The sequence below is a fragment of the Trematomus bernacchii genome, unplaced genomic scaffold (assembly GCF_902827165.1).
Source record: "Trematomus bernacchii unplaced genomic scaffold, fTreBer1.1, whole genome shotgun sequence".
Classification (NCBI taxonomy): Eukaryota; Metazoa; Chordata; class Actinopteri; order Perciformes; family Nototheniidae; genus Trematomus; species Trematomus bernacchii.
Window position 1 is genome coordinate 190,412 of NW_022987888.1, and position 16,690 is coordinate 207,101.

Sequence of the window (16,690 nt, forward strand, 5' to 3'; positions counted from 1 at the left end):
TTGCTTTATCCTGTCATGTTATACTAATCTGTCTATTGAACTGCTGTGAAGCCAGTTTGGCTACAATTCTTGTAATAGGTGCTATACAAATATAAAGCTTATTACTAATATTAATATTATTATTATTATTATTATTATATATAAACTATGTTTAAAATGAGTTACCTTTTAGAGAAGTGATTATATTTGTATGCCAATATTTTCCTATGGTAAAGTTTTCGTTTTGCACTTTTATTTTGATAGTAATAAGATCGGGACTCTTATTTTGAAGGAACTTTTACCGGTTAAATCGGTTTACTGATAAAGATTTAGCCCCAGAAAGCACATGGCTACTTAGCATGCAAAATGACGTCATTCTGCATGTTAAGTAGCCATATGCTTTCGTGTTATCGGCTGAATCTTTATGTATTGATTAGATGACGTTACTCTGATGATAGTGTTCAAGACAGCCTATATGTCTGAACTCGATGTTTAGAGTAATGTGTTACGGAGCCTTCTCTTCAATATTGTTTCCACATAGAGCATTTTGCGATGCTCTTTTCCAATGTGGAAGCAGAATGTGTGAAAGCATACAGCACGATGCGGGGCGTGTCTCTAGACATCTTTAGACTGGAATAGCGGGGCCCAGTACGTGAACTCGCCTCGCAGCCGGTGCACACGCCAGGATAGAGGACATCAGACTCCATAGAAAACTTGCTCGAGTCCGAGTCCGAGTCCAAGTCGGAGCGTCAATGTACAAGTCGAGTCCGAGTCATCATGGGGGGAAAAATTCACGAGTCCGAGTCCGAGTCCAAGTCAGCGTACGCGATAATTCACGAGTCCGAGTCCGAGTCCAAGTCATCGTGCGCGAGAATTCACGAGTCCAAGTCCGAGTCGCGTCAATCAGTGCGGGAGTCCGAGTCGAGTCACAGTCCCGAAAATCGGCACTCGAGTCCGACTCGAGTCCGAGTCCAGGACTCGAGTACTCCATCTCTGGTTAATTCAACACAGATGAATTGTCTTATAGGTCGAATCTAACATTTAGAGAAACATCCCTTTCTAATAAAGCCTGTGTTTTGTTTGTGTTTTCTCCACAGATTTCCTCAAAGCCTGAAATCATCAAATGTCAACAAACTCCTCTTGAACTCAGAGCTGGGCTTTTTCTTTCTGGAACAACAATACAAACAACTCCTCCTGGACGATTAGCGGTTATTTTGGATAGCAACGATATGTGAAATTAACTTTAACACATATATATATTTCTGTTGTAAACACTGGATGTCAGAAGTCTGAGCTAAAGGACATTTCTGCATCGTGACGCGTTGCCGTCATCTTTCATAAAACAAATATACCCAAAAGAGACACGTATATATCGCTCCAGATTTAGTTATGATCATTAGTTTCTTTGTCGTTTGTGTATTCTAGAGTACGAAAAGCTCTACAAGTTGTGTTAATATTGCGTCAGATTTACACAACGCTAGCAGATATTAACGTTGTTTCCCGCCGTCGTTTGTTCAGCGTCGTCTAATTGTAAAATTGCAGGTTCTAGCGCTCGTTCTAAAACTAAGAAAAGTTCTACACGGTCTTGAAATGTTGATCTAGACTAACGTTGGGTTATTAAGTTGTTTTAACGCTCTCTTTGTTCAGCTCAGGCGTGATTCGGTCTATGTCAACGGTTTCTAATCTGGCTTGTAGAGTTTGTTCTAAAGCGAATAAAGAAGTTCTGGAAATACTTCTACATTTCCACCGGGGTTAGGCGGTTTGAAGATGTTCTCTGGAGCTGTGAAAATGGATTCAGAAAAGAGTTCTGGCAACAAATCCAGTTCCAGAATCCCCTCCACACCCAGCCTTGTTTTCTTGCTGCTTCTCGCCTCGTGTTTGACGTCCATCGCCCCCGTTGGATCCCAAAGAACCGTCTCATCGGACATGTCAAACCTTCATAGCACCGACCCGCCTCACAGAGAACCAAATCTGCTCCAAGAAACCGCCATCAAACCCCCGACCCTGCTGGAGAAAACAAAACCAAAACACAACAAGCTGAAACACAACAAACACGAGAGAAAGCAGTCCCTGAACGCCTCGTTGTTGTTGAAAAGACGCCCTCTGTCGCCCCCTAGCTGCCTAAAAGTCACCTCCATCAACACCGCCTTCAAATACATCAACACCGTGCTTTCCTGTGTTATTTTCGCCGTGGGGATCATCGGGAACGCCACCCTGCTGAGGATCATCTACCAAAATAAAAGCATGAGGAACGGCCCCAACGCGCTGATAGCCAGTCTGGCTTTAGGAGACCTGATCTACATCGCCATCGACATACCTATCAACGTGTACAAGGTAAACAGATTCAGGGTTTGTTTGTTGACATGTTGTTTTATCAGTATCTAAGGCAGGGGTGTCAAACTCACTTTCACCGCATCATTTTTGTATAAATGGATGTTATTTGACATGATGCATGTGGTTTCTATTCCTCATTCTGATCTGTTTCTATGCCTGAAATAAGGAATTCAAGTAGGACAAACATTTAATAATGGAACTTGGGGAGATGGGAGCAGTGTGCTGAGTTTACAGGAGCAGCAATGCATTATGGGATACACAACAACTTGTCTGTGGTGTGTTTATCAGTCAGCAGGTTGAGTGTTAGAGATAAGAGCACTAAAATATCCCCTGACTGAGATAACACACACTTAATAATCTGTGTGTGTGTGTGTGTGTGTGTGTGTGTGTGTGTGTGTGTGTGTGTGTGTGTGTGTGTGTGTGTGTGTGTGTGTGTGTGTGTGTGTGTGTGTGTGTGTGTGTGTGTGTGTGTGTGTGTAGCTGTTGGCGATGACCTGGCCGTTTGCAGACAGTGTGTTCGGGCTGTTTCTCTGCAAGCTGTTTCCCTTCCTGCAGAAAACCTCCGTCGGCATCACCGTCCTCAACCTGTGTGCTCTGAGTGTGGACAGGTAACACACACACACACACACACACACACACACACACACACACACACACACACACACCCAAATACCTGTACTTTCTACTTCTTACATGTTGAACACAAATACCTGTACTTTCTACTTCTTACATGTTGAACACAAATACCTGTACTTTCTACTTCTTACATGTTGAACACAAATACCTGTACTTTCTACTTCTTACATGATGAACACAAATACCTGTACTTTCTACTTCTTACATGTTGAACACAAATACCTGTACTTTCTACTTCTTACATGTTGAACACAAATACCTGTACTTTCTACTTCTTACATGTTGAACTCAAATACCTGTACTTTCTACTTCTTACATGTTGAACTCAAATACCTGTACTTTCTACTTCTCACATGTTGAACCCAAATACCTGTACTTTCTACTTCTCACATTTCCCAAACAGGCTGGTTCCTTTAGTTTGAATGTGTGTTTGGTGGCGTGATCATTATTATTTAGAGTCATTGCGTGCCTATTGATTTGAACGCGATCCGTGTATCCATCATTTCCTGGTCTTCTCTAGAGATGGCAAATCCGGATCCTTTTACGGACTCAGGGTCTTCTGAGTCAGTCATTGAAGAGATCCGGATCATACGAGTCATTTGAGTCATATGAGTCAGCATCACCAAGACCGTAGAAATCCTATCGGTGAAACCGAAAAGTTGATGCATTTCACGAGCATATTATTATTCCATATATTTTGAATATATATATATATTTGTATATATATATATATATATATAATATCTGCATGTATATTTTCTATTTCGACATGTATATTTTATATTTTATATTTTATTTTATTTTCTTTCTATTCTTGTATATTTTGTAGTTTTGTTTTATTGTAAAATGCCTTTTATGCTGCTGTAACAACAATTTCCCAATTTGGGATCAATAAAGTACTATCTATCTATCTATCTATTAAACTATTAACCTCCGCTACACAGTGTATTTTGCTTTAATAAAAAATGTTGATCACAAAAAAAAGGGTTATTTTGCGATTCGTCCTCATGCACGAGTCTGCTGGATCTCTGGGTCTGCTGCTATATCCGGCTCCGAGTCCGCACGAGTCTGATCCGCTGTGTGTTGCAGCGAGTCAGGATTTGCGAATCTGCGAATCTGCGAATCTGCGAGTCTGCTGTTGACTCATATATAGCGCGGGAGCCGGGTGCTGGAGGAGGGGCTATGCTCGTGCACATGACGAGTATGGATCTGCTATGCTATTACGGTTAGGAGCCGTCGGCTCCTCTGAGTCCCCACGAGTCTGCAGGAAGTTTCACTGATCCGCGTCCCCTCCCCTGAGCCAAACGATAACTTCTGGCAGGCAGCTATCCTGTATACTTGCTAAAGGGTAGGTAGATGGACTGGGGTACGTTGTAATGTGATTTTACATGTTATAAAGAGAGTAGCGAGTGACGCAATTTATAGTTTTAATTTGTACGTCACACCAAGTGTGGGACTCAAGGACTCGGGTTAATGGAGAGGGGAGACTCGTCGCGACCAGCTCATTTCTAGGATCCGGGTTAATGATCCGAATGAATCAGGACTCGCCCATCTCTATAAAGAAGAGGGACCAATGAAAACGTTGTCATGTTGCCGTTGTTCAGCATGGAAACATTCATTAGCTAACAATGACATTATTGTTCTATTAATATAAAGGGAGGTCAGGTACTCTTTAAAACAGCTGCTAGTTATGGGTACTTTTTACTGAAGTACATTTCAAAGCCTCTTTACTTTTACTTGAGTAAAGAAGTTTAGTCAGTACTTCTACTTTCACCAGAGTATTTTTAAACACGAGTATCTGTACTTCTACTTGAGTAAAGGATGTGTGTACTTTTCACATCTCTGCACACACACACATTAACCTCTGACCCCCTCAGGTACCGGGCGGTGGCTTCCTGGTCCCAGGTGCAGGGGACCGGTGTTCCCATGGTAACGGCGTTGGGCATCGGGGGGATCTGGCTGCTGTCGGCGCTGCTCGCCGTGCCCGAGGCCGTCGGGTTCACCATGGTTACCTTCGAGTACAGGAACGCTACCATGAGAACGTGCATGCTGCAGCCCAACACCCCCTCCGTGTGTGTGTGTGTGTGTGTGTGTGTGTGTGTGTGTGTGTGTGTGTGTGTGTGTGTGTGTGTGTGTGTGTGTGTGTGTGTGTGTGTGTGTGTGTGTGTGTGTGTGTGTGTGTGTGTGTGTGTGTGTGTGACTGTGAGACTGTGTGAGACTGTGTGAGACTGTGTGTGTGTGTCTGAGACTGTGTGTGTGTGTGTCTGAGACTGTGTGTGTGTGTGTGTGTGTGTGTGTGTGTCTGAGACTGTGTGTGTGAGAGAATGTGTGTGTGAGACTGTGTGTGTGTGTCTGAGACTGTGTGTGTGTGTATGTGTGTGAGTGAGAGACTGTGTGTCTGAGACTGTGTGTGTGTGTGTGTGTGTGTGTGTGTGTGTGTGTGTGTGTGTGTGTGTGTGTGTGTGTGTGTGTGTGTGACTGTGAGACTGTGTGAGACTGTGTGAGACTGTGTGTGTGTGTCTGAGACTGTGTGTGTGTGTGTCTGAGACTGTGTGTGTGTGTGTGTGTGTGTGTGTGTCTGAGACTGTGTGTGTGAGAGAATGTGTGTGTGAGACTGTGTGTGTGTGTCTGAGACTGTGTGTGTGTGTATGTGTGTGAGTGAGAGACTGTGTGTCTGAGACTGTGTGTGTGTGTGTGTGTGTGTGTGTGTGTGTGTGTGTGTGTGTGTGTGTGTGTGTGTGTGTGTGTGTGTGTGTGTGTGTGTGTGTGTGTGTGTGTGTGTGTGTGTGTGTGTGTGTGTGTGCGTGTGTGGACGTTGTTACTGGATGGCTTGTTACGCTGAATGCAATGTGATTGTGTGTGTAAGTGTGTGTGTCCTCCCTCCGTCCTTTCAGTGTGTGTGTGTGTGTGTGTGTGTGTGTGTGTGTGTGTGTGTGACTGCAGAACCTGACCCTAACCTGAGAAGTGTCAGAAACATACACACAAAATATTTGTAAAATATGCAAAAAATTAGCGACAGATAATAGAAAAATATTTGAAATAATGTGAGACAAGTCTGACAAATGTGTGGAAATGAGTAGGAAAACAATAAAAAAATTAATGTATTAAGGAAGTAAAATAAGCACTGTGTCAAATAACAGTAAAATGTTGATAAATGTTGTGAAAAATGTCCTAAAATATGTGAATAAAGGCACAAAAATACCACAAAAAACGCATGAGAAAAGTCATAAAGAAATATGTTAAATATCTAAAATATGGTCAGAAATATAACTGTTTAATATTCTTCTCAAAACAGAATCCCAATGTTAGTTTTTAACCATTAAAATGTGAAAAGGTAGCAATAGATGAAACTCAGACAGTAGTTTTCTAAACAAATATATCAAGCTACATAAAGATATCAGTTTGTTAGTTAAAAAAATAGCAAAAATTAATTTGAACGTGTGAGGAACAAATCTATCAAGTTGGTTTGAAATACCAAATTCTGCCTAAGATGTTTAAATAAATAATAACGGCACATTTGACAGGTTATGGGTAAAGCCTGATCTCAGATCGTCTGTATGACGGATGTTCTCTCTCTTGTGTTTCCAGGCTCTCTGAGTTGTTGTGTTTTCAGGGCGAGGTCTCTTTGATAGTTTAAAACATCATTTCCTGTTTACATCTGCAGGTCACATGTGCACTCAGAACTGACCCGGGGTCAGCTGACCTGCCATCAGTGCTCAGACCTCATATTAACTGCAGTCAGTGCACTCAGGTTAATCTAGAACATATTCATTGAAATAATAATGAATGAAAATATGTCTTAGTAACAGCGTTAATTAAAGGGGCCCTTTTCTGCTTTTTGGGGTCTTCCCTTTACTGTAGTGTGTTATACAGGTTTTAGTGCATGTAAATGGTCTGCAGAGGCTCAAATCCCTGTGTTCCCTCTCCCACAACCCCCTGAAACGCCTCAATTAGACTTTGTTTACTTCCAGAACATAGTGACATCACCATGTAGCGCTCCAACACATTGTACGTGATAGGCTAAGGGAGCGGGATATCTCTAAGCTGGTTGACCAATTACATCAGAGCCGGCGAGCTAACCAATCAGAGCAGACTGGGTTCAGCTTCTGTGTGTTTCTGTGTGTTGCAGTTCTATAGAGACGCGAAGGACTGGTGGCTGTTTGGGTTTTACTTCTGCGTTCCTCTGACCTGCTCGGCTGTGTTCTACGGACTCATGACCTGCGAGATGCTGCGGCACCAGAAGGGAAGCCTGAGGATCGCCCTGAGTGAACACCTCAAACAGGTACACACACACACACACACACACACACACACACACACACACACACACACACACACACACACACACACTGATCATCCTCTTCTTTCCTCCCGCAGCGTAGAGAAGTGGCGAAAGCAGTTTTCTGTCTGGTTCTGATCTTCGCTCTCTGCTGGTTCCCTCTCCATCTGAGCCGCCTCCTGAAGAGGAACGCCTACAAATCCCACGATGCCCACCGCTGTGAACTGCTAAAGTAAGCAGAGGAACACACACATTTAAAATATACTGTATCAGTGCCAAGGAAATGCTCTCAATTCATGGGAAGATGTTAATTATAAGTGTTAATTTATGTGACTAAATTCTCCCCCAAATTTCTATCCAAAATACATTTGTCAAATTTTTTTTTTAAATGTCAGAAAAATATAAGAAAATATAAGTAAAATATTTAATATTTAAAAAGATGTGAAAAAATTGCTGAATTAAGTCTTGAATAAAAGTGTCAGGAAAATATGCAAAATATGTTCGTCAAATCTGTAGAAACTAAGAATGAAAAAAATGAAATATGTTTGAGAAAAGCTTGTAAATTGTCTGAAATGATAGGAAAAAATATGAAAAATCAGTTTATAAAGGAGGTTAAATACGCATAATCTGAAACAGCAGGTAAATGCAGGATAATATCCTAAAATATTAAGTAAAGACAAATACAATACCCCCCTAAAAACCTGAAAATGTCCCATAAGTTTGTCGATATTTTCAGAAAATATGTGGAAAAAGTCCTTAAAAATATATTTAAAATACGTCAATAAATGTCATTAAAAACATGTTTAAAATACCTGAAAAAACGTCAGAAATATCTTTTTTAAATTGGAAGATGATGTACACATTATTTGATTTCTTCTTCTTGCAGCTTCCTGTTGGTGCTCGACTACTTCGGCATCAACATGGCGACCATCAACTCCTGCATCAATCCCATCATCCTCTACTTCGTCTCCAAGAAGTTCAAAAACTGCTTCAAGGTGAATATGAGCGTCAGTCCGGGGGTCAAAGGTCGTGAGAGTCTCAATGTTTAGGGTTTAACATATCTCCAGTGATAAACATGGAGGAGGTCGTGACGTCTGATGAAAAGGAAGTGTACACTTTAAAGGTCACTTCATAAAGACAGAGAAAATAACACTGAGGTTTATTTAAGTTAATCCTAAAGTCAACATGTTGTTGTTATTTGTATTGTTTAAACACCAAGGCACTCACCTGGACATCAGCTGGAGAGGACTCTTTAAAGTAGAGACACTACATACTGATATACACCTGAACATCAGCAGGAGAGGACTCTTTAAAGTAGAGACACTACATACTGATATACACCTGAACATCAGCAGGAGAGGACTCTTTAAAGTAGAGACACTACATACTGATATACACCTGAACATCAGCAGGAGAGGACTCTTTAAAGTAGAGACACTACATACTGATATACACCTGAGCATCAGCAGGAGAGGACTCTTTAAAGTAGAGACACTACATACTGATATACACCTGAACATCAGCAGGAGAGGACTCTTTAAAGTAGAGACACTACATACTGATATACACCTGAACATCAGCAGGAGAGGACTCTTTAAAGTAGAGACACTACATACTGATATACACCTGAACATCAGCAGGAGAGGACTCTTTAAAGTAGAGACACTACATACTGATATATACCTGAACATCAGCAGGAGAGGACTCTTTAAAGTAGAGACACTACATACTGATATACACCTGAGCATCAGCAGGAGAGGACTCTTTAAAGTAGAGACACTACATACTGATATACACCTGAACATCAGCTGGAGAGGACTCTTTAAAGTAGAGACACTACATACTGATATACACCTGAACATCAGCAGGAGAGGACTCTTTAAAGTAGAGACACTACATACTGATATACACCTGAACATCAGCAGGAGAGGACTCTTTAAAGTAGAGACACTACATACTGATATACACCTGAACATCAGCAGGAGAGGACTCTTTAAAGTAGAGACACTACATACTGATATATACCTGAACATCAGCAGGAGAGGACTCTTTAAAGTAGAGACACTACATACTGATATACACCTGAACATCAGCAGGAGAGGACTCTTTAAAGTAGAGACACTACATACTGATATACACCTGAACATCAGCTGGAGAGGACTCTTTAAAGTAGAGACACTACATACTGATATACACCTGAACATCAGCAGGAGAGGACTCTTTAAAGTAGAGACACTACATACTGATATACACCTGAACATCAGCAGGAGAGAACTCTTTAAAGTAGAGACACTAAATACTGATATACACCTGAACATCAGCAGGAGAGCACTCTTTAAAGTAGAGACACTACATACTGATATACACCTGAACATCAGCAGGAGAGAACTCTTTAAAGTAGAGACACTACATACTGATATACACCTGAACATCAGCAGGAGAGGACTCTTTAAAGTAGAGACACTACATACTGATATACACCTGAACATCAACAGGAGAGGACTCTTTAAAGTAGAGACACTACATACTGATATACACCTGAACATCAGCAGGAGAGGACTCTTTAAAGTAGAGACACTACATACTGATATACACCTGAACATCAGCAGGAGAGCACTCTTTAAAGTAGAGACACTACATACTGATATACACCTGAACATCAGCAGGAGAGGACTCTTTAAAGTAGAGACACTACATACTGATATACACCTGAACATCAGCAGGAGAGAACTCTTTAAAGTAGAGACACTACATACTGATATACACCTGAACATCAGCAGGAGAGCACTCTTTAAAGTAGAGACACTACATACTGATATACACCTGAACATCAGCAGGAGAGAACTCTTTAAAGTAGAGACACTACATACTGATATACACCTGAACATCAGCAGGAGAGGACTCTTTAAAGTAGAGACACTACATACTGATATACACCTGAACATCAACAGGAGTGGACTCTTTAAAGTAGAGACACTACATACTGATATACACCTGAACATCAACAGGAGAGGACTCTTTAAAGTAGAGACACTACATACTGATATACACCTGAACATCAGCAGGAGAGGACTCTTTAAAGTAGAGACACTACATACTGATATACACCTGAACATCAGCAGGAGAGGACTCTTTAAAGTAGAGACACTACATACTGATATACACCTGAACATCAACAGGAGGACTCTTTAAAGTAGAGACACTACATACTGATATACACCTGAACATCAGCAGGAGAGGACTCTTTAAAGTAGAGACACTACATACTGATATACACCTGAACATCAGCAGGAGAGGACTCTTTAAAGTAGAGACACTACATACTGATATACACCTGAGCATCAGCAGGAGAGGACTCTTTAAAGTAGAGACACTACATACTGATATACACCTGAACATCAGCTGGAGAGGACTCTTTAAAGTAGAGACACTACATACTGATATACACCTGAACATCAGCAGGAGAGGACTCTTTAAAGTAGAGACACTACATACTGATATACACCTGAACATCAGCAGGAGAGGACTCTTTAAAGTAGAGACACTACATACTGATATACACCTGAACATCAGCAGGAGAGGACTCTTTAAAGTAGAGACACTACATACTGATATATACCTGAACATCAGCAGGAGAGGACTCTTTAAAGTAGAGACACTACATACTGATATACACCTGAGCATCAGCAGGAGAGGACTCTTTAAAGTAGAGACACTACATACTGATATACACCTGAACATCAGCTGGAGAGGACTCTTTAAAGTAGAGACACTACATACTGATATACACCTGAACATCAGCAGGAGAGGACTCTTTAAAGTAGAGACACTACATACTGATATACACCTGAACATCAGCAGGAGAGGACTCTTTAAAGTAGAGACACTACATACTGATATACACCTGAACATCAGCAGGAGAGGACTCTTTAAAGTAGAGACACTACATACTGATATATACCTGAACATCAGCAGGAGAGGACTCTTTAAAGTAGAGACACTACATACTGATATACACCTGAACATCAGCAGGAGAGGACTCTTTAAAGTAGAGACACTACATACTGATATACACCTGAACATCAGCTGGAGAGGACTCTTTAAAGTAGAGACACTACATACTGATATACACCTGAACATCAGCAGGAGAGGACTCTTTAAAGTAGAGACACTACATACTGATATACACCTGAACATCAGCAGGAGAGAACTCTTTAAAGTAGAGACACTAAATACTGATATACACCTGAACATCAGCAGGAGAGCACTCTTTAAAGTAGAGACACTACATACTGATATACACCTGAACATCAGCAGGAGAGAACTCTTTAAAGTAGAGACACTACATACTGATATACACCTGAACATCAGCAGGAGAGGACTCTTTAAAGTAGAGACACTACATACTGATATACACCTGAACATCAACAGGAGAGGACTCTTTAAAGTAGAGACACTACATACTGATATACACCTGAACATCAGCAGGAGAGGACTCTTTAAAGTAGAGACACTACATACTGATATACACCTGAACATCAGCAGGAGAGCACTCTTTAAAGTAGAGACACTACATACTGATATACACCTGAACATCAGCAGGAGAGGACTCTTTAAAGTAGAGACACTACATACTGATATACACCTGAACATCAGCAGGAGAGAACTCTTTAAAGTAGAGACACTACATACTGATATACACCTGAACATCAGCAGGAGAGCACTCTTTAAAGTAGAGACACTACATACTGATATACACCTGAACATCAGCAGGAGAGAACTCTTTAAAGTAGAGACACTACATACTGATATACACCTGAACATCAGCAGGAGAGGACTCTTTAAAGTAGAGACACTACATACTGATATACACCTGAACATCAACAGGAGTGGACTCTTTAAAGTAGAGACACTACATACTGATATACACCTGAACATCAACAGGAGAGGACTCTTTAAAGTAGAGACACTACATACTGATATACACCTGAACATCAGCAGGAGAGGACTCTTTAAAGTAGAGACACTACATACTGATATACACCTGAACATCAGCAGGAGAGGACTCTTTAAAGTAGAGACACTACATACTGATATACACCTGAACATCAACAGGAGGACTCTTTAAAGTAGAGACACTACATACTGATATACACCTGAACATCAGCAGGAGAGGACTCTTTAAAGTAGAGACACTACATACTGATATACACCTGAACATCAGCAGAATATGTCCTCTTAAATAAATCTGTCTTTGTGTCTGTCTCTCTCTCTCCTTCTGTCTGTCTGTATGTCTGTCTGTCTGTGTGTCTGTCTGTCTCAGTGGCGGCCGGTGGTCTTTTTTTTTGGTGGGGCTCTTGACGTACCGTAAGTGACCTACCCGGGGGGTCCGGGGGGTTTCCCCCCGGAATTTTTTTTCGAGAAATGACCCCTTAAATGATGACTTCTGGTGATGTTAGAGGGGGGGGGAAAGGAGAAATCGAGGCTTAAAAATATGAGAAGACTGATCAATACCTCCATAATCTTCAGTGTGGAAAATATTATTTATCAACCTGAACATCTACCACTGTACCAGGAATTTGTGTTCTCAGAACTGGTCTGTTTTTTTCTTTCTTAAAACTGTTCATGTTTTATGAACCAACACCTTCACCAAGTAGCTTTACAGTGAACTGCATGTGAGATATAAAATTAATAGCATCTTTTCAGTAGCATTAATTATAAATATTTAAGTGGTTCAATACAAGTCACTACAGCATTTCAAACTGAACTGTGAATAAATGCAATTTAAAAAAAATAACCACAGCACAAAATGTCATAAATTGTGTTTTTTCTTTGTTTCTCTGAGGATTATTTACAAACAGGCTTATTTACATATAGCAATAACTCAGAAATGAAAAAGCTACATCGTCTAACACGAACAACCAGTTAGCATAATGATAATATATGTGTTATGTACAATGTAACTGGCAAGGCTAGAGCAAAAAGAACATAAAGTTTGCAAAAGGTTTAAATAACTTCAAGTATCTGTCTTCAGATTACGTGGAGGTTTTAGTCCGATGGGAAGCAGATTTTAAGCGACACCGAAGATAAACCAAAAATGTGGTGGAGCTGCAAACCGTGTAGTGTTGCTGGGACAGAACAGGAGCTATAACCGTTGGAAAATACATCACAGACAATGCAACAAACGTGGAGACAGAACAATCACTTCTGTGATAAATGCCCACTTATTAATAAACTTCTAACAACCATGGGAAACCTCCTCTCTACATATAAAGTGATATCCAAGCATGGGAAACAAAAGACAGCATTTACCTGTTTGCATCCAGCTAGCCAAGCCTTTCTTGTGTACCAGCTACTTGTGAAGCCTCGTGTATAAATGTTGTCTTTTTCACGAGATTGCTGCGATATATTCAAATCGGGTTGGTCCGGTGCAAGGTCTTTAAGCAACAATTTATCTGCCAAACTTCTCCTTTCGAAAGGATTGGAGATTAGCTCTTGAACAGAATTAGCCGGGGACCGAGGTCCGGAGACTCCACCTGCACACGAAGCCATCCTCATCAACTACTGCGTCAACCGGATACGAGTCACTGTCCAAACTACTCACAGACTGCACTGGGCGCTGACATTGGCGCCCGGTGACCGTCATCTTTGACGACGCTGATTGGCTGAAATTATATTTTCGCGGCATAGTTTACACGTTACAGATAGCAACAGTCAGCTGCTGGTGGCTGCTGCTGCACTGGTTGAAGGCTCCTCTCTTAGCGCCCAGACGAGAGAAGGTGCATGGGCAAGTCCAGGCAGGAAACATGTGACTTATCAGTAACTTTAGACATCGTAACACAATTTTAAACGAGATTTTATTGTAGATTATACATTTTACTGATACCAATTATATAATATTTACCTTGTTCATTAAAAATAAAAATAAAAACATATATTTTTTTAAACATATATATTTTTTTTAATTTTAATTTGAATTATTATTTATTTTTATTTTTTTCAATATGGGAAGAGGTGGGGCGGCGCCCCTAGCGCCCCTATGGACCGGCCGCCACTGGTCTGTCTGTCTGTCTGTCTGTCTGTGTGTATGTCTGTCTGTGTGTCTGTCTGTGTGTGTGTGTGTCTGTCTGTCTGTCTGTCTGTCTGTGTGTCTGTCTGTCTGTCTGTCTGTCTGTGTGTCTGTCTGTGTGTCTGTGTGTCTGTCTGTGTGTCTGTCTGTCTGTCTGTCTGTCTGTCTGTCTGTGTGTCTGTGTGTCTGTCTGTCTGTCTGTGTGTCTGTGTGTCTGTGTGTCTGTCTGTCTGTGTGTCTGTATGTCTGTCTGTCTGTCTGTGTGTCTGTCTGTCTGTCGTCCTGTCTGTGTTGCTGGTGTTATTCTGGCTCTCTCTCCAACAGCATGCTGCCTCTGAACCATGGAACCAGTCTGCAGTACAAACACACCGACCACTGAGAGCCCGTTTCTCCCACTGCACCTGAACTCAGCACCAACTACATTGTGTATAAAGGATAACCACTATATTGATCCTCTAATGTTTAGTTTATATACATTTTTATTGTGTATTTATTCAGGTTTTTATATGTTTTATAGACTTGTTATGGTATGGTGATTTAATATATGGCAAAACATATGTGGACTTACATATACATGTTGTGTTTTTGGTTCAGTTTGTCTGCTTTTTAGCAGAAATACAGAAAAACGAGTGCCTTAATTGTAATGAAACTTGGAAGAAAGTTAAAGCAAAGGTCAAGTTTACACATATTACAATTTGGAGCAAATCAAGATCACAGAATATTAAGATGTTTTGGAAACGGTGTAAGTCTTTCATGTTTTATGTCAGTTATTTCTGTGTATTTTCCACCTTATTAAATGTTTTAAATAGAGGGAAATACAGGCAGACATGCAGGGCATTCATAAGCAACAAGACATACATCAAATTATATTAATAAAATGTTAAAATATGCATCATATTGGCTTCGTAGTGCATTTGTTATTATTTTGTTGTATATGTAAACATTGCAGCACTGCGCCCCCTGCAGGCTGGACTCATTACATCCCATAATATGAAAATGCTGCTGATTTGTTTGTTCTCAGCTTTATATATTATTATGCAGAATTCAGGTCAGTATATATACTGATGTCTAAATGTATGTTTATTTTATGTGCAGGGAACTTAACTATTAGTTTTGTGTCTATTATATGAAATTACATATTTGTATTTATCAATAAAGCTATATTCTCAAAGCTTTTGAAAACATGTGTGTGGTATATGAATGCATTTTTATATTTTATATATAAGGAGATTATCAGAAACATAATTTCCAACTATTTTGATAATTTATTTATAATTTAAGTCATGTCTAAATAAATATAAATAACCTAAATAATTACTTAAAACAGAATTTTTTCAAAAGTTGCATAACTTCTTTCACTCAAGTAAAATATATTAAAAAATATATTAATATTACAATATTTACTTATTTTCTATAATAATAATAATGATTCGTTTTAAATAATAAATAATACGTCTTTTATATGGTATTTATGGTGTAACGTCCCTATTTAATTCATTTTAAATTAATTACTGAATAAAGGATGATTGGATTCAAATATCTCTGAATTAAGATAACGTCATTTCCCTTTAACCACGTGACTCATGCTCACTCATGCGTTTGAGTTTCCTCCCCTTCACGCGGGTACGTGAACACCGGGAACAGGGAGGAGAAACAACGGAGAAACAGAGAACCGGAGCTCCGCCGCAGACACCGGACGATCCGGGGATCTGTGGCCGAGCAGGGCGCTCTCTGAGCGGGGAAGAAAGTGACAGTTTGTCGGTGTGTTCTGTGGAGCGGAAGAGGGAGCCGTTGCCTGGCAACCAGCAACGGCTCCGAGGAGGAAAACAGGCCAACCGTCAGTTCATAGTTAAAATGTTTCATGTGGAACCTACTTGAGCAGGTCTCCCTTGAAAAAGAGATCAATGATCTCAATGGGATACAACCTGGATAAATAAAAGGTATGAAATGAAATGAAATGAAAAAAGGTCAGAATCTGTAAATATTAAAGGAAACCTATCATGCTATATTTAAATGATATATTGTAGGTATCTATATAAGGTATATTTATACGTTTCTGTTTTCAAAATACCAAACAGATCATGCATTTTAGCCATGCCTCATTTCGCTCTATGTGCTGTTTGCTGTCTACGGTCTGATTCTGCTGACCACGCCCCCCTGCAGGAGAGGGGAGACGTGCTCTGATCAGCTGCTGGGCTGTCAGAAGAGGGGGAGAAAAAGAGATCTCCGTCCTCCGTGTTATTATAGGCCTATAGAGTCGTTATTCATTTGTTTTAAAGCTCAATAAATAAAATAAAAAGACCTTTGACCGGCACTTTTCTAATTTTGTCCGGAAGATTTAAACTTTAACGGACATCTTGACCGGCGAAAGAAAAAATATGAAAATCCCAGAA

The 16,690-nt window shown here is 40.3% G+C and overlaps 1 protein-coding gene across 1 annotated transcript; it reads left to right on the forward strand.

The window, feature by feature from the left end:
• The first annotated feature begins 1,493 nt into the window (after nucleotides 1-1,493).
• Nucleotides 1,494-15,440, forward strand: LOC117469842 (endothelin-1 receptor-like). The gene is made up of 7 exons (XM_034114301.1): nucleotides 1,494-2,313; nucleotides 2,794-2,921; nucleotides 4,827-5,025; nucleotides 7,079-7,231; nucleotides 7,327-7,460; nucleotides 8,115-8,223; nucleotides 14,622-15,440. The coding sequence occupies exons 1-7, from the start codon at nucleotides 1,747-1,749 to the stop codon at nucleotides 14,700-14,702; spliced, it is 1,371 nt and encodes a 456-aa protein (XP_033970192.1). The 5' UTR covers nucleotides 1,494-1,746; the 3' UTR covers nucleotides 14,703-15,440.
• Nucleotides 15,441-16,690: the final 1,250 nt, after the last annotated feature.

What these genes read in the sequence shown, in the direction of transcription:
- LOC117469842 (XM_034114301.1), top strand. Translation starts at nt 1,747, where the DNA reads ATGTTCTCTGGAGCTGTGAAAATGGATTCAGAAAAGAGTTCTGGCAAC. An exon ending in TACCTATCAACGTGTACAAG is followed by an intron (nt 2,314 to 2,793) that starts GTAAACAGATTC and finishes GTGTGTGTGTAG; the next exon opens with CTGTTGGCGATGACCTGGCC. An exon ending in CACCGCTGTGAACTGCTAAA is followed by an intron (nt 7,461 to 8,114) that starts GTAAGCAGAGGA and finishes TTCTTCTTGCAG; the next exon opens with CTTCCTGTTGGTGCTCGACT.